The sequence below is a fragment of the Sipha flava genome, unplaced genomic scaffold (genome assembly GCF_003268045.1).
Source record: "Sipha flava isolate LNK unplaced genomic scaffold, YSA_version1 237_pilon_pilon, whole genome shotgun sequence".
NCBI classification, from domain to species: domain Eukaryota; kingdom Metazoa; phylum Arthropoda; class Insecta; order Hemiptera; family Aphididae; genus Sipha; species Sipha flava.
Genome location: NW_020272879.1, coordinates 843,363 through 859,872, shown reverse-complemented (window position 1 = coordinate 859,872; position 16,510 = coordinate 843,363). Strand labels below are relative to the sequence as shown.

General features: G+C 28.6%; 1 protein-coding gene across 7 annotated transcripts in view; it reads right to left on the bottom strand.

Moving 5' to 3' along the window:
- LOC112683929 (neuropeptides capa receptor) overlaps positions 1 to 16,510 on the bottom strand; it is a 137,565-nt gene that overhangs the window by 10,624 nt on the left and 110,431 nt on the right. For all 7 annotated transcript variants that reach the window (XR_003148624.1, XM_025555154.1, XM_025555153.1 and 4 more), the window contains 3 exons: positions 2,465 to 2,555; positions 2,066 to 2,265; positions 771 to 1,025 (listed from right to left, as the gene is read on the bottom strand). Coding sequence is in view for 6 of the 7 variants with exons in the window: in XM_025555154.1 (XP_025410939.1) it covers positions 771 to 1,025; positions 2,066 to 2,265; positions 2,465 to 2,555 (546 nt within the window). In the remaining variant the exon portion in view is untranslated. The remainder of the gene's footprint in view (positions 1 to 770; positions 1,026 to 2,065; positions 2,266 to 2,464; positions 2,556 to 16,510) is intronic.

The window sequence follows — 16,510 nt, the reverse complement described above, 5'->3', positions numbered from 1 at the left end:
CTTTGTACTTTTTTGTACTTTTTCAACACATTCGCTACGTCAAAGAATGTATGTTAGTACGTTCGATGTGGTATACAATTTATGATAATACACGTTACACTTTTTTTTAAATTTTTTTTTTTTTGATTATCAATTCATAAAAACATATTATTGTGCTTGAAGAATAATCGAAATGCATTTTTTTTTTTTTTTTGATTAATTTTAATATATTATTTAGTATCGGATATAACCAATATACGCACTTGGGAATAAATTTGTTGATAAAAACATTACTGATAATGGCTATTGGCAATATCCGATAAACTATAATTATCAACAAAAACTTAAGACTTATAATATAAGTTCCACATAATATTTGTTTATTTATAGAATATTATATTTTATTTGGTTATTTATAAAACAAAAAAATTAAAGTTTTCATTGATGGTAGTTATAAATTACTCGAAATTATTCGATAAAAAAATATGCCGGCAACAGCTGCTGATGTATAAGTGAATTGGATGTACCTACACAAAAAGTATATTTTATGGTTATGGATCTATAAAAATAGACATTTTCTCGCAACTCTTCGATGTTTTAGAGTACATTTAATTAAATAGACTTACAAATGTATTTATGATTGATATTTTTAGCTACATGAAAATTATTCAAAAAATATAAATTGGTAATCGTATATTTCTCTTTAGAAAACAATAAGGATTAAATAATTGTTTACAATAATATTGTGTTTGTGTGTGTGTGTGTGTGTGCATGTGCGTATATATAATTACCTAGCATCCTCACTATTGACCTTTTAGATTGGATCTGTTTGGTTTCTCCGTGCACGGCACCTTGCATCTGTTTGCCCAAAGAGTGTCTGGAACTTTGTCTAATTTGCAGTCCAATAAGCACATACAGTATTATGATTATCACCATCGGGACGAGAAAGAATAACAGTGAACTCAGCTCGTATATAGGCACTCCCGTCGGTACGTTCTTATCCAGCATCGCGCAAAATGCGCTCTCGTACAACGGATATCCTGACCCTTGAATATTATACACAACTTCATTAATAATAATTATCTTCAGTAAAGTTACGTATATACGAGTTATATTATTTATACAAGTATAAAACGATGCTTTATATACACATAATTCACCGGGAGATCATCGCTTTCGTTTTAATTAAATAATAGTATAAAACAGTTTATAACTAACACAAAAACGATTTTTTTTTTTCATGAAAATGAAGCTATCCCCAATAACACAATAATAATCGTTAATTATTTTTGTAGAATGAAATACAAACATTGTATCATGCACGCGTGTTTCAAATATATATATATGTTACCTGTCTCAATCAATTAACTAAATACACTTGTATAATTAAAGCTGTGTATTAACATTAAATGAGTTAAAAAGTTAAATTTAAGGTACTTAAAGGGATAATTATTTTTTAAATATAACTTCTAACATAATGAGTGAAATTTTTATACAAGTATCATGATTTGCAGTTACAAATTAGTTAACTAATTTGGTACTCATTTATAGTTTTAATTTTTTAATTTAATTCCAGAGAATGAAGAATTTTTTTTGCTATTGATATCTTTTTTCACAATTTATAAATAAATTTCATAGTAAGTGTAATTGATGTAATTTTTATAGGGTCTTTGAAGAAGTTTTGAGTAACCCATTGGCGGTACTCTGAACTGAGATCGAAGAATAAAAATATATTTATGGAAGAAATAATATTCTTGAATTTCAATATGGATCAAAATAACGTACATAAATATAGATTTTTATAAATATCATAATATTAATGCGATAGAAAAAAGTAACTTTTTTTCAACCAAATTATACTTAATCATTTATTTTCTTCTATTTGACTCGTAACTTTTACAATTTAATACAAAAAGAGAATGACATTTTAATTTTTCACCAACATTTCTTTAGATTGACAATTATTTAACTTTATGAGTTAAAAAAAATAAGTATACATAGTAGGTATATGAGTATATATTATATTGAATATGTTTGATATAAAAATATGGTTAATGATTGCGATTGAATGTTGCGTAGTATGTACCTGGTGGGAAATCTACGTAATCGACCGTGGTGAACATGGCGAACGGTAGAGCGGCCAAAAATGAAAAGACCCATACGACTGCGATAATGCGGACGGCTCTTTTTAACCCGGACATGGCGTACGAGTGTAGAGGATGACAAATGGCTAAATACCTTTCCATTGAAAAAGCCACGATGGTCAACACCGACGTATACGAAGTCCTGCCGGATGAACATATTATATAATTATATAAGGCATTACTTATTATATTATTATTGTTAATATTATACATCCACAGGTGCGTGAATTGAGCGAATTACTATACAGGATTCGTTGATGGTTCGTTGTAGTAAGATATAACACGTGCTTGTTAGTAGGTTAGCATAACAGTGTTTGCAATTAATTGGAAGGTATACTTACATTTCTGAAACTAAAGCACGGAATTTACAAAGCACTTCACCCAAAGGCCACGGGTACTGTTGCCAATATACGCTGAGATCATTTGGTAATCCTGAAAAAAGGAAATTTAATTTAATTCGTCAGTCAAAGAATGTAGACAGTTATTAAAACGCTATTATAATGATTGAATCGACGAGTTTTTCTACGATAATGCATTTCTAGGAATATATAACTAGTTATAATCAGTGGATTATTGCAAATTTGCAGCTGTGAAACGTATTGTAAGTTTTGAATAGTGGAATCATGGGACAACGCAAATTTTAATTTCATTTTTTTTACGTAAAACCATGAACTGTAATTTAATATTTACATAATTAATCCAAAATTTTAGATCCATTCAAACATTTTTACATAAAATATTTCATATTTTAATAATTATAATTATCTGCAATGATGAATAATTATTACTGTATGCGCTAAAATTATAACGGTATAAGTTCACGGAATTAAATTATTCCAATGCTATGACTATTATGATAAACAGAAGTCAATAATTTTCACAAAGATATAGATATGTTAAAACCAAAAAATTAAATATTAAATTCGTTTTAAGATTGGTGCATAAATCGCAATCGTAATCGAATATTTTTAAATTTTATCCTGTCGGAAATCGGCATTATTATATTTATCCATATATGTTTAAAAATGTTAGTAAACTCATTCTCTGACTTAAAATGATCTATTACATAGGTATACGAATGAGTAAATCATAGGCGTGCGCAGACTTTATTCGCAGGTTATGCAATAAGAAAAATAGGGCCCCTCACAAATAAATTTTCTAATCTTTCCTTAATTTATTTGCATTTTCTTTTAACGCATATAAGATTCAATTTACAATCTAAGTTTTTGCATATATACTACTTAGCTTCTTTGCTTCCCTCAGAATCTAAAATCACACATAGTTTTACAGTAGAATATTGAACAATGCACTGTAGAAATAAGTAGTTTGAAATTTGATTTATATTTATTAAAAAAAAAATTTATTATTTATTTAAGATCAAGTATGTACTTTTTTTTTTTTATTATTATTAGTTAAGCATCAACTACATAGGTTATTAGCTTGCGGGTGTTAATTTTTACATTAAATAATTATATGTTGTTGTACAATTCAATTTTTTTTAAGAATAAAATTACGCTATGAAAGTTTGAAAATGGACCAATTACTTCGTACAGGTTGTCTGGGATGTTGAAATCTTTTCTAGCTTCGTTGAAGTCTGGGCAGTGGATAATGATATGTTTGATGGAGTAGTTTGTATTGCATGTTGGGCATAGAGGTGGATTTGTCTTTGTCATAAGATGTCCGTGTGTGAGTTTCGTGTGACCGATTCTGAGTCGATTAAGAATTACTTCATTTTTTCTGTTTAGATTAGTGTATTTCGGCCAGAGTTCGACAGAGTGCTTAATTTCTCTTAATTTACTTTCCGTGGTCATGTGCCACTGTGAGTTCCACAGATCAATACAGTATTTGTTTATATTTCTTTTTATATCTACGAGTGAGGAAAAAGGAATAATTTCACTGTCAGGACTATTGACTGCATTTCTAGCCGCTTCGTCTGCCATTTCATTTCCCTTTATGTTACAGTGACCTGGGGTCCATATAAATCTGATTTCTTTGTTTGATTTGGAAAGAAGGTTGCTGATTGAAAGAGCCAATGGTTCTGATAAGGTTTTGGATTGTAGATTTGTTAAGGCACTAAGTGAGTCAGAACATATGTCGATTTTAGTATTATTGATATCTAGGGCTAATTGAATTCCTTTCAATAGTGCTAGGTATTCAGCTGAATAAATACTGCTGAATTTATTGAGTTTGTACTGTTCAGTTACATTGTAAGTCCTATGCCCATTTCGGTTTTAGATGCATCAGTATAGATCTGAGAGCTGGTATTTGAAGTGTGTATTAGTTCATTAAATAGGTTCTTATAAATAGTATTTGGTGTTTCTTTTTTAAGGTGTTCAGTTAAGCTTGTATCAACTAGGTAATTTGGTTGTTTCCTGGTGGGAATCAGACTGCTTTCGCGTTGACATATTTCATTAATTTCAATGTTGATATCCATCATCTCTTTTTTTAGCCTTAAACCTAATGGTTTTCTTAGTTTAGAATTGTGTACATATATATTTGAAAAGCGTTTTTTGTTTAAAAAGTGAATGGTTGAATTTTCCGGTGAAGATAACACGCGAGCTATATAATTAAGTGATAATTTAGTTCTTCGGTATTGAAGTGAGGGTTCACCAGTCAAGGATAACAAACTAACAATCAGGCTGCTCTTGAATGCTCCGATTGAAAATCTAAGTCCGGCATTGTGAATTGTATCTACAATTTGTAAGAGCTTTGATTCTGAGTTTCCATAACAAATTGAACCATAATCGAGTTTGGATCTTACAATCTGTATACATTTAATAATATGGTTCCTTCAGCGCCCCATTCACAATGACTTAATAATTTGATGACATTAAGGCTTTTGTATGAATTTTTTTTGAGTGACATAATGTGGGATTTCCAAGAAAGCTTTTTGTCGAAAGTGAGACTAAGTATTGAAATATCTTCAACAAAGGGTAAACGAGATTTACCAAGAAAGAGTTTTGGTTTCGTTAATTTTCTTTTATTTGAAAATAAAATACATTTTGTCTTTTGAGGTGAAAAAATAAAACCGACTTTGAAGCACTATTCAAACAGGTCATTGAGGCATTTTTGAAGTGTTCTGGTCATTACAGAAATTTGCGTACCATGAATATATATGTAAGTGTCGTCTGAAAAAATGATCGATTTTGCAGGATTTGTGATGATGTTGGGCAGGTTGTTAATTGCTGTTTGAAATAAAAAAATGCTAAATGGAGAACCTTGAGGCACTCCGTTTTATAACATAAATGTATTCGATGTTTGATCTCTAATTTTGATTTGAAAGGATCATTGGTTTAGGAAGTTGGTTAGAAAGATTAGCATGTTTCCATGTATGTTCCAATTCTTAAGTAACTTGATTACTCTATGTCACCAAACAGTGTCGTATGCCTTTTGTAAATCGAGACTTATTAGTATCATTGATTGCTTATTAGCAAAGGTTTCTAAGACTTCGGTTTCAATTTTTACGTGGCAGTCGGTGGTTGAGTGGTTTCTTCTAAAACCATGTTGACATGGTGAGAGGAGTTTATGATGAGTTACGTACCAACTTAGTCGGTTGTAGATGATTTTTTTCTAATAACTTGCTCATGCTATAGAGTACCGATATTGGTCGATATCCTGTAGGTTTGAAGCTGTTTTGATTATTTTTTGGTATGGGTGTGATAATTGCATTTTTCCATTTAATCGGGATTAAGCCTGTTTCCCAAATTAGGTTGTAGAGACGTAGTAGAAGAATGTTGCCACTAGAAGGTAGGTTTTGTAAGAATATGAATGGAATTTTATCGGATCCACAACTTTTGCTTTTATTTCCACGAAGACATAATTAAATTTCAAGCATGGTAATTGGTTCATTTAATCTGTCACCTTGGCCAATATTAGGTAAAAGATTAGTAGTGGTATCAATTTCATTTTTTTTCTTGTTTAAACTTGAGAAAGTCGTAGGTTAAAGTAAAGTCGCTATAAAAATATTTGTATAAAAATATTCGCCGATTGATTGGGCTATTTCCTGAAGTTCAATAAGTATAGAATCTTCTGATAAAATGGTTTTTATTTGAGACGTGGGAATGCCTTTAATGACTTTAATTTTTTTCCAAATATTGATTGTCGACTCATTGCTGTTAAGGTCTGTCGTAAATTTTATCCAAGATTTTTTTTTTCGTTTTTTATTAAATACCAGACTAATGCTTTGTATTTTTTGAATTCGATAAAATAATTGAAATCATTTATGCGTTTGAATTTATTGAAGTTAGTTTTTTTGTTCCTTATAGTACGTTTGACGGTTTTATTCTACCATGGTACTGGTGGTCGTTTCCCAGAGTATTTATTTTGTTCAAAAATATTGGATGCCGTGTTATAAATTAAAATACTCAGTTCCTCCATAGTATCCTCCACGTCATTATTGTTTAAAAAGGAAAGGGAATGATTAATTATATTTTTTTCTATTTCTGCTTGGTAGGTATCCCAGTTGGCATTTTTCAGTTTCCATTTAAGACTACGAGTGTGTTTTTCGCAAGGGTTGGTATACTTTAAGGTAAGTTTAATTGGAAAATGGTCGCTACTAGAGAGCTCAGGCATTGTGTTCCATTCAAAATGAGGTGTAATAGCTGACGAAGAAAGAGAGAGATAAATTGCCGAGAGGTTTCCTGTACTAGCGCTTATTCTCGTTGCTTGACCATTATTAAGAATATTAATGTTGTTGTTATCAAGTATTTTTTCTATAATTCTTCCTCTTTGATCAATGTCGTTACAGCCCCACAAGATATTGTGACTGTTGAAGTCACACAGAATTATAAAAGGCGTAGGTAGTTGGTCGATAATGTTTTGGATATCAGTGTAACTGAGTATCTGCGAGTTGGGTATGTACAAATTGCAAATAGTTAATTTATATTTGACAGAAATTCTTACTGCTACTGCTTCTAGGTTTGTGATAAGGGTGATTTATTTGGAGGGATATTGTGTATTGATAAAGGTAGCCACACCTCCACTAGCCCTAATATGGTTGGTTCTGTTTTTGAAAAAATTTACATAATTTTTTAAAGAACCTGATTTGTTGTTGATGAAGTTGGTTTCTTGTATACATAAAGCTACTGGAGAGAACCTGTTGATTAATAGCTTTATTTCATCGATTTTTGAGTAGAATCCATTAGGATTCCATTGGATGATATGAAAGATGTTGTTGTTCATGATAGGTTAGAGTAATTTATTTGGTATATGTTGTCTGTATAGGGTTGATGGTTTAATTGAAGGTTTCATCATCATCCTCGTCAGGATCTGCGTTCTGACAGGCATTGGAGTAATGAATTATTTTTTTCAATGCATTGGATAATCTTGTTAGACGATTTTTAGCGCTTTTAACTGTTAAATTTGGGTAAATTGTTGAAATAATTTCTAAAATATCATCTGGACTACTAGCGTATTTGTTACATAAATTTTTGAGATCGGAGCAACCTTTAGCACTTTCGAAGAAATCTCTAAATTGGTCAAAGGTTAAAGAAAAATCCAGGTGTGTGTCAAACAGATCTTGCGTGGAATCTAAACATTCATCGATATTTGTATGTACTGTATCATTGGAGCTGGAATTGGTCCTTACTTTTTGTTTATATTACCTTTGGGGTTTTTGGATTGTTGGGTTAGGCCGTCAAGTGTGTTGCTGCCAGGAGGTTTCAGAATTGATGGGGGGGCTAGATGGTTGAAACGATTTTGGTGATGAAGGCTGAAATGCAGATGAGGTTGAAGGAGCTAGTACGTTTGGCTGGCTGAAGAGGCGGTACTTTAGTTCTATGGTTAACAGTCAATTTAAATTTGTCGATTAATGAAGGTTTATTTGACTGCTCATGTGAAGTAATAATATCGTTGTTAACCATAAGTTCTAATAATACACTATCACTATCCTGGGTATTATGAGTATTTTGAGTATTGACAATAGGTAACGAGGAAGATAAGTTTTTATCTACAATTGTAGTTGATGATAAATCATTATTGATTTACCCTTATGGGTTTCCGTTACAGTTTCAGTCTCATTAATGACATTAATTGGATCAGGAATATTTTTGCATTGGCTAGAAAAGTGACCAGTTTGGTGGCATTGGAAACACGTTACTATATCATCAGTGATAAATATTCTGAACGTAGTGTTATCTAGAGTTACGGTGATAGAATTAGGTAGTTTGGTCGCGCTATCTTGATTTATGTATATTTGTCTTTTGAAACTTAGTATGTGTGAATATTGCTCTGTAGCGAATCCAGCTTTCATGTGTGTAACAAATATATTAATATTAAATAATATAGGTTTGTTTATTAATTTGCGACGTAATTTTGATTCCTATTTGGTGGAGAGCATTTAATATAAGTTGATTGGGAATGGTAGGGTAAACATTTGATAAAATGATTCTCTTAGAAGCGTTTATCAGTCTTCGAATAGGAATATCAATTCCATTAATATGAATTGATGAATGAGTTTTTAGTAAATTTTCCATAACGGCTTGGCTGTTAAAAAAGACGCAAAATCTGTTATTGGAAATACGCGAAACAAATATGATATTCTCAGCAGGTACGATTTTACTGATTGCCGATACATATTCAATTTGTTTAATGTTATTAATAGAATTGAGAACAATTGCTTGGTTCATTTTCGGTAAAATGGTATTTGAAGCTATCTCTGCAAATGTTTGATTGTTAAGTGTGTGTTGAGAAGGACTGTTGGTGTTGTTCATATCGTTAGTGGAAATAGGCTTATCGCCCATTGTTGGGATATTATTAGGGTTACTATACGTCCGGATTTCAAACATCTGTCCGGATTGGCGTCCGGATTTAAAAAATGTCCGAATTTTACTATGATAATCGTTTAACATGGCTATATTGATACAAAATGTTATATCAGGTGACATATTTTCGTGTTCATTCTGTATAAATGTACAATATGTAATTTATTTTTTTTTTTTTATATATCATATTTGTATTGTTTTAACATATTTAACCTAGTAACTCCTATAACTTAACTATAACCCCCCCCCATGGGCCGTGTTTATATGTATAGTGTATCTATGTACTAAACTAGTATACAACTATTTTTATTTAAGTATTTTAAACCTTTGGTATTAACTAAATTTTGACGATTAACGAATAACAGGTTTTTGTCTTTGGCGTAGATATTACAGATTACTAATACTTCTAGTTTCTACCATGATTATCACTATCATATCCTTCTCATATCCTCTCTTACATTACTTATCCAAAAATGTAATTAGCCCCTCCCATTCAAGCATCCTGGCTACGCCACTGCTCTTATGTAGACATGTTATTCATAGATCTAAGTAAAATTGTATTAATGAAATAACAATATCGTTTATTTTCAATTTTTACTCTCCCCCCCCTCCCCGTGAAACGGAACTGATTTGGTCTAAAAATATTATGGTAACCCTAGATATTATTTAATTGGTGTTACTAATGCAATAAAGATAAACATATTACCTGCACGTTGAGTGTACGGGTGTGTACTACTATCGAAAGCTATAAATGCAATAATATGCGAAACAGACGTGTGGCACGGTCGGGCAGTGAACACGAACTGCAAGTATGTACTATATTGAATGTTTTTGAATAATTTTAATATATTTATAATGTTGTTATTTTATGGAGAGTACTTAAAATCTAAGGTTCAAGTCTTCTTTTTATCGGCACACATGCTTTGAATTCATCTATTACATCTTCAATATTGATTTCTAATGCCATATTTTGCTCGATAAATATTAACATCAGTGAATCAAGATGTTCTAGTAACATATTGTTTCTAAGTTTAGACTTCACAATAGACAATTTGGAAAAGGCCCTCTCACACGAGCAGCTTGTCACAGGTATTGTTGCAAATTGTGTTAAAGCTTTATTGAAGTTTGAAAATATTGTTTTCCGGTCATTTTCTGATAACCAATTCAGCCATGTTGCAATTGTTTTAGTTGATGACCCTCTAATAGAAGTTATATCAGACATATTTGTAATGAGCTTAATTTCAGACTCAAATGTAGTATCCAAATTAAATTTTTCTTTCAACATTGAAATATCATTACTATCAAGCTTTAATTGAATTAAATTTCCTGTGGCAGTAATTAAATTTAAAGTTTCTTAACTTAATAATAAATATGGGCCCATCACATAAAGCCGCAGACTATGCAGCGGCATACCCTACATACCCCGTGCGCACGCCTATGGAGTAAATAGTAAGATATGGGAAGGAAAAATGTTTCTAGAAAAAGGGAGAAGATATTTCGAACTCATCGAAGAATATAATTGTTTGAGTTGTAAAATCCTAAGTCTTCGTTAAATCAACTGTTTTCGTATTATTATTATTGAATATGTTTACAAAAACATGAGAATGTTACGCAAAAAAGAAAAATAATACATGTTTAACTAATGTGATCGTATTAAGAATAAATTATGTATACTTTCAAGTGAAATATTATGTATATTGATATTACAAATAGTAATGTAATGTATATACGAATATCAGTATTCGATGCTACAATACCTAATTTTTTTTATCCGTTTTTCCATGACAAGCTTTTTATACTATTTATTATTAATAGGTAATCCACAGTGGCGGTGCGAAATATTTTACTTCATGAGTCTTGCTAGGATTTTGCCCACCCACCCACCTAAAAAGAAATTTAAGGGTAGCTTGTAAAAAGAGCTCCCCCACTATTCGTTCTACATACTACATACCCACTCGATACCCAATGGTCAATACCCACCCACCTACCCACTCACTAACTTGAGTCCAGGGACTCAAAAATCTGCCGTCACGCCGCCACTGGTAATCCATATCTATACAACTAAAGATAATGCATGTTAATAATTAATCGACCTAAATACGAAAATAGTTCTTATCTTGCAGGTACCTGTTCATAGTTAGCTTTATTTTACTCGTTATAGCCGATAACTCGTAATAACCATACTCGTTGTAGACGTATATTTTAACATACCATCATATGTGCCGTGCCGGGACCTAACGTTTTGTTTGTTGTAAGCAGTATCTCGTTCTAAGCGATGCCCTATAGTGATTTATAATTTATACTGTATTTATAATAATTTTATGTATTAATAATAATTTAATTATGATATTCGAGTATTTTGTACAATTTTTATATTTTTATTTTAATTGTCCTGTCAAATAGTAAATATTGCTGGCTTCGAATCTACTTCTCGCAGGCTTTCATGCATCATAAGTCATATAATATTATTATTAAACGTTTTGTGTTGCGCGAAAACTTAAACGAATAATTTTCGTTACGTATTGTAGCATCGAATACTGATATTCGAATATTTAAATATTCGAATAATTCCCATCAATAATTACAAATGAATATTATATGTAATATATATATATATATATCAGTATTCAGTAGCAATAATTGGACGATATTAAGACAAAACTTCCTTTATTTTGTTACCTTGCTGTTACTTGTTACTTTGTTACTTAACTACCTACCATTTATTTAGTAATAATATAGTGCGCAATCATTTTTTTTTTATTAAACAGAGGCACTTTAATAATAATAAAATAAAAACAAATTGATTACCAAGTTGATAATTATAATATATTACACTCTTACTTTTATGAAATTTAAACAAATTTAAATAATATCAATAAATTTAGATATAAATTTACACTTCCACAATAGGACACCTCAATAAAAACCAATTGAAGGATTTTTGTTGGTACAATAAAGATGATGATGAATGGGAAATCTGAGTACAATGTAAACTTATATAGTATATGCATAACAAATTATTATTATTGGATAGTAATAATATACTTTGTACATATTAGCTTAGAATACATCCATCACTTGCATATCACTTAATTGAAACCTAAGAAAGAACTCAAACTAGAAAATATAAATATATTAAGCAAATTAAATGGTCTGAATTATAAAATATGATATTATATATTATGTATGCGAGGTCAAATGTTATGATGATGAATTGTTTATTTTGTAAAAAAATTGAGTAACAATATTGAATACTAATAATCGATGACTATTAACGCATTAATGTAATTACCAATTAATACGAAGACTCAATATTTTAAAAATAAGAAAGGAAAATTTACAATTTTTATGACATGCAACATAAGATAAAGATTATAAATACAATACTTGCAATAATCAAAAACAAATATTGTACGAATTTTATAAAAACTATATCAATACAAATGCATATGGTATGTATATGTTTATTTATTTTTATTTTTTTTATTCGAAGAGAAGACAATTTACACTCGTGAATACAGTTTGTGCATTAAGTCATTGATAACGAAACAAGGCAACATAACATGAATCATGTAATAGGAGAAGTTACGTTGTGGTTATACTCCACTTAAAATAAATTATTACTTAAATTTAATATACAAATATTTTTTTTTTTAACAGTAAGTTGTGGTTTTAATTCTTTTTTAATCTGCATGGGAGTTTATCAGGGATAAAAATGGGAGAAATAGCTTGTACTGGGGGATTTTCGTTGTAGGTGAGTTTTGAATGAAATCGTTGGTAGTGTAATTTTGCAAAGTCGATAACTGTATTTATTTTGAAGTTTTAGTGGAAATCTTGGTTAGTTAAATATTGAGGGCACCAGTAATGGTAATTAAGTAAACTAATATTTCGAAAAAATTGAATAAAGTATAAGTCTGAAGGTTTTTATATATACAACTACCCTAAATATTTTTTTAACATTTTTCATGTTATAAAATTAAATTATGTAAGTAATTGATATAATGATATTATATTTGTGTAGAAATTATAGTTTTAGCCTCAATACTTATACTTATAGATCGGTTTTATTTTTTTATAAATAGATAATATTTCAATTTTAATTATACACACTAAAATTGATACTAAAAAAATGTTCGGCTATTGTTAAAGAATAGTCCAAATAGAAGACAGTTGATGATTCAGAGTATTATTTTATATTTTTGAAAGTGTAAGAATTACAATAAAAAAAAAAAGAAGAAATTAATTAAATATATGTATATAATATCGTTTTGAAAATAAATTAGATATAAATTAGAAGTTAGTATAATCAAACCTCCTAAGATCATTATTTATTTACATAAATATATTAAACTACAATAAAATTATAACAACAATAATGCAAATTATGATAACGAATTAACGAAAATCATAATTGTAGTCGTTCAATACTTAAAATAATATTTGTGGAAAATTTATATATTCTTAAGTAAAAAGAGTTTTTATAGATCGTGGAAAAATACTTATAAAAAAAAGTATTGTTTATATTTTAATTCATCGGAAATGGTTAGTTAAACAATTTGTAAATAATTTCGATAAAATTCTCAGTTTTAAAATTATTGCTATACATCACAATAATTGTAAAATATAGTTGAACTTTTGAAAATGATGACCAATTTGATCAAAAGCATTTTTGACTTTACTGTTTCTTGAATAGATTTGAATATTTTACTATGTGAGGTTGATAAATAATGTAATTGGAAAATGTCATTCTTGATAAAAAATAAAAACCATGACGTGTACTCTCACACTTCACATAAGAATTTTCATTTATAAATCTTTAGTTTAAATTTATATAACTAATTTCAATAATAAAATGAATGATTTTCAACTAGATTAAAATAGGATATTAAAACAATTTAGAAGTATATTTATGCAATCGTAAATAAATATAGTAAAGATAACTAAAATTGAAATATTAGTACGTTACTTTATCATCAACACGAAAATCTACTTATTATTTATTCTTTATTTCAATATGAAAATATTATACTACAGAAAAATAAGTTTTTATTATTATAATTAAAATTATTTTTATTTTTCAAGAAAAGATATTCATTGTTATAAGAACTGACAATTCTAAATACATATATATTTTTTTTTTTAGTTAAAAAGTCAAAAAATGAATTAAAGAGAATATATTTTATTTTTTACCTCCTTAGATTAAAGCTTTAGTTACTTTAATTGGCTCATAGTCATTTTGACCACTCAAAATTGGTTATAGCCACTTTCGTATGGAAAAGGCAGTTGACTTACAAGTTAATGACGTGAGATGCACCTTTGGTTGAGAGCAAAACGATATTACATTCAAGATTTCTATATAAATCGAAATTTTTTTTGATTATGATATGTATGTATAAATATGTATAATTATGTGTACAATAATTTTATTTAAATAAATTTATGATATCTGTTACTTATATTTAATTATCATTCATCGTTATCTTGCGTGATTTTTGTACAGAACTAATATAGTGTTTAAAATAATTTATTGTATGGAATGAAATACACGAGGAATTATAAAATAATTTTTCTTTTAGTGTGATCATCTAATTGGACTTTAAATGCGCAAAAATAATTTTGAAATTTACACATCTGTGGACATCAATCTTATTTCCAGTATTTTCTTATCGTTGAAAATTAAATATTTTTCGAAGAGCTCTAGATTTTTTTTTTTTTTTATATATATTTACAAAATTATTTTTACAATCTGTAATATTATTTTAAAATAAGTAAATTTGGTAATACTAAAATAACAAGAACATGATATAACGTGGGGAGGGAGGTCCACAATTGTGAATACCCTCCCTATTTATACAACCTTCACATTTGTGGAATGGGAGAAAATTATGTTTTATTAATTATTAAATTATTAATTATTAAAATATAAAAAACTATTAAATAATTAACATTCGTAAATTAACATATAAATAAATAAAAGCTTAGCCTGGTGTATTAATATATTTGTAAAGTACGACCGATTTTAAAAAATCATTACTAAGTATATACAAAATTAATAAAATTGCGACTGAATATGAAACAATAGAGTTCCATTTATTTATTTATTTAATGTTAATGGTTAACAAGTCAGGATTCACTCGACATCAGTGTCTTTTTAATCGACCAGAAGGTTATCTGGGGTGGATTCACTGGCTAAGTCGGATGGTAGTGAATTTTAGTATATTAGTATTTTACATATTCGGGAAGGCTTGGCAAATTTTCATATTTGAATGCTGTTGGCTCAGATAGGTCGAAGCATTTATTTGTTTAAATTATTTAATTTATTTAAATTTATATAAATTTTAGGTAGGGATCCTAAATAAGACGAAATTAGGCCTAAATATTTGGTTTGAACTATTGTTAGAATTTGGTTGATTTGAAAGTAGATTACAGAGGGTAAAAGATATGTAAAATGTGAAATGTTTATGAAATAATTAATCTGATTTAATTATTTATTTTGTATTTATAAAATAAATTAAAAAAATAATCAACAATTAAAGAATTATATAATAAATATAACTAAAACTGTATAGGTAGATCAAAAAAGTAAATAATAACCTATCATACTAAACCGGTATAATTTATTTACTAATCGAATATATTCGATTGCACAAAAAATATTACTTTTACTTTTAAAATTTATTAAATTAAAATAAATTTACTTTTAAAAAATTTCTGTTGAAAAATTATTAGGTAACTGTGCAACTTCTGAGTTCATGAATTATGATGTGAACATTATCATATATGCCATCTATTAGATGGGTTCAAAATAAAATCGTACAACTCGTTCAAGTCGAAATTGGTTTTTGTTATGAATGCTATGAAATTAATTATTTCAAGTAACAATAATAATAGACGAAAAATGGTATATTATTTTTAATTTAATTTAATTTTTAATTTTTCATCTCCGGAAAAAATAAATAACAATACTAAAAATAAACTAGCAATACCGCTGATCAGGACAATGTTATTGATGTCGACTACGCGCGAGACCACGGCGCACAGTGGGAAGAATTGCATTTCTAGCTGGCCAAAAATTTAACACCTAACAAACAAAATTCGACACTCACAAATAAATATATTTTTTATCGATTTAATATGGACAAACATTTTCTTACTTCAATTTTAATAACTTACCTCAATATTTATCTTGATATAGATAACTGTTAAGAAAACACAGTTGAGGCAAGTATACATTGAAATAATGAAGTTGAATAATATTACAAACAATATTATTTTACTTTTTAACAACAAACATTTATGTAAGAAATTTAAAAAAATGCATTATTTTCAAATATTTAATTATCTGGTAATTAATTGGTAATTAATAAAAAAAATAATAAAAATAAAAAACATAAATAATTATTCCGAATAACTAATACTTATTTCACTAGCATTAGTTTTTATTTCTTTCAGTTCTGAGCTTTTGATATTAAGTAAATGAATGGCTTCTGGAGATAATTTAGTATTTGATTTGTTATGTTGTGTTCTTAAACTTGTAATTAATAGATCAGATGACACTAATAAGAAATTAAAAAGATGTGTGTTTGTATAAATATGTGATGATTTCCGAGAATGATGTATTCTGAA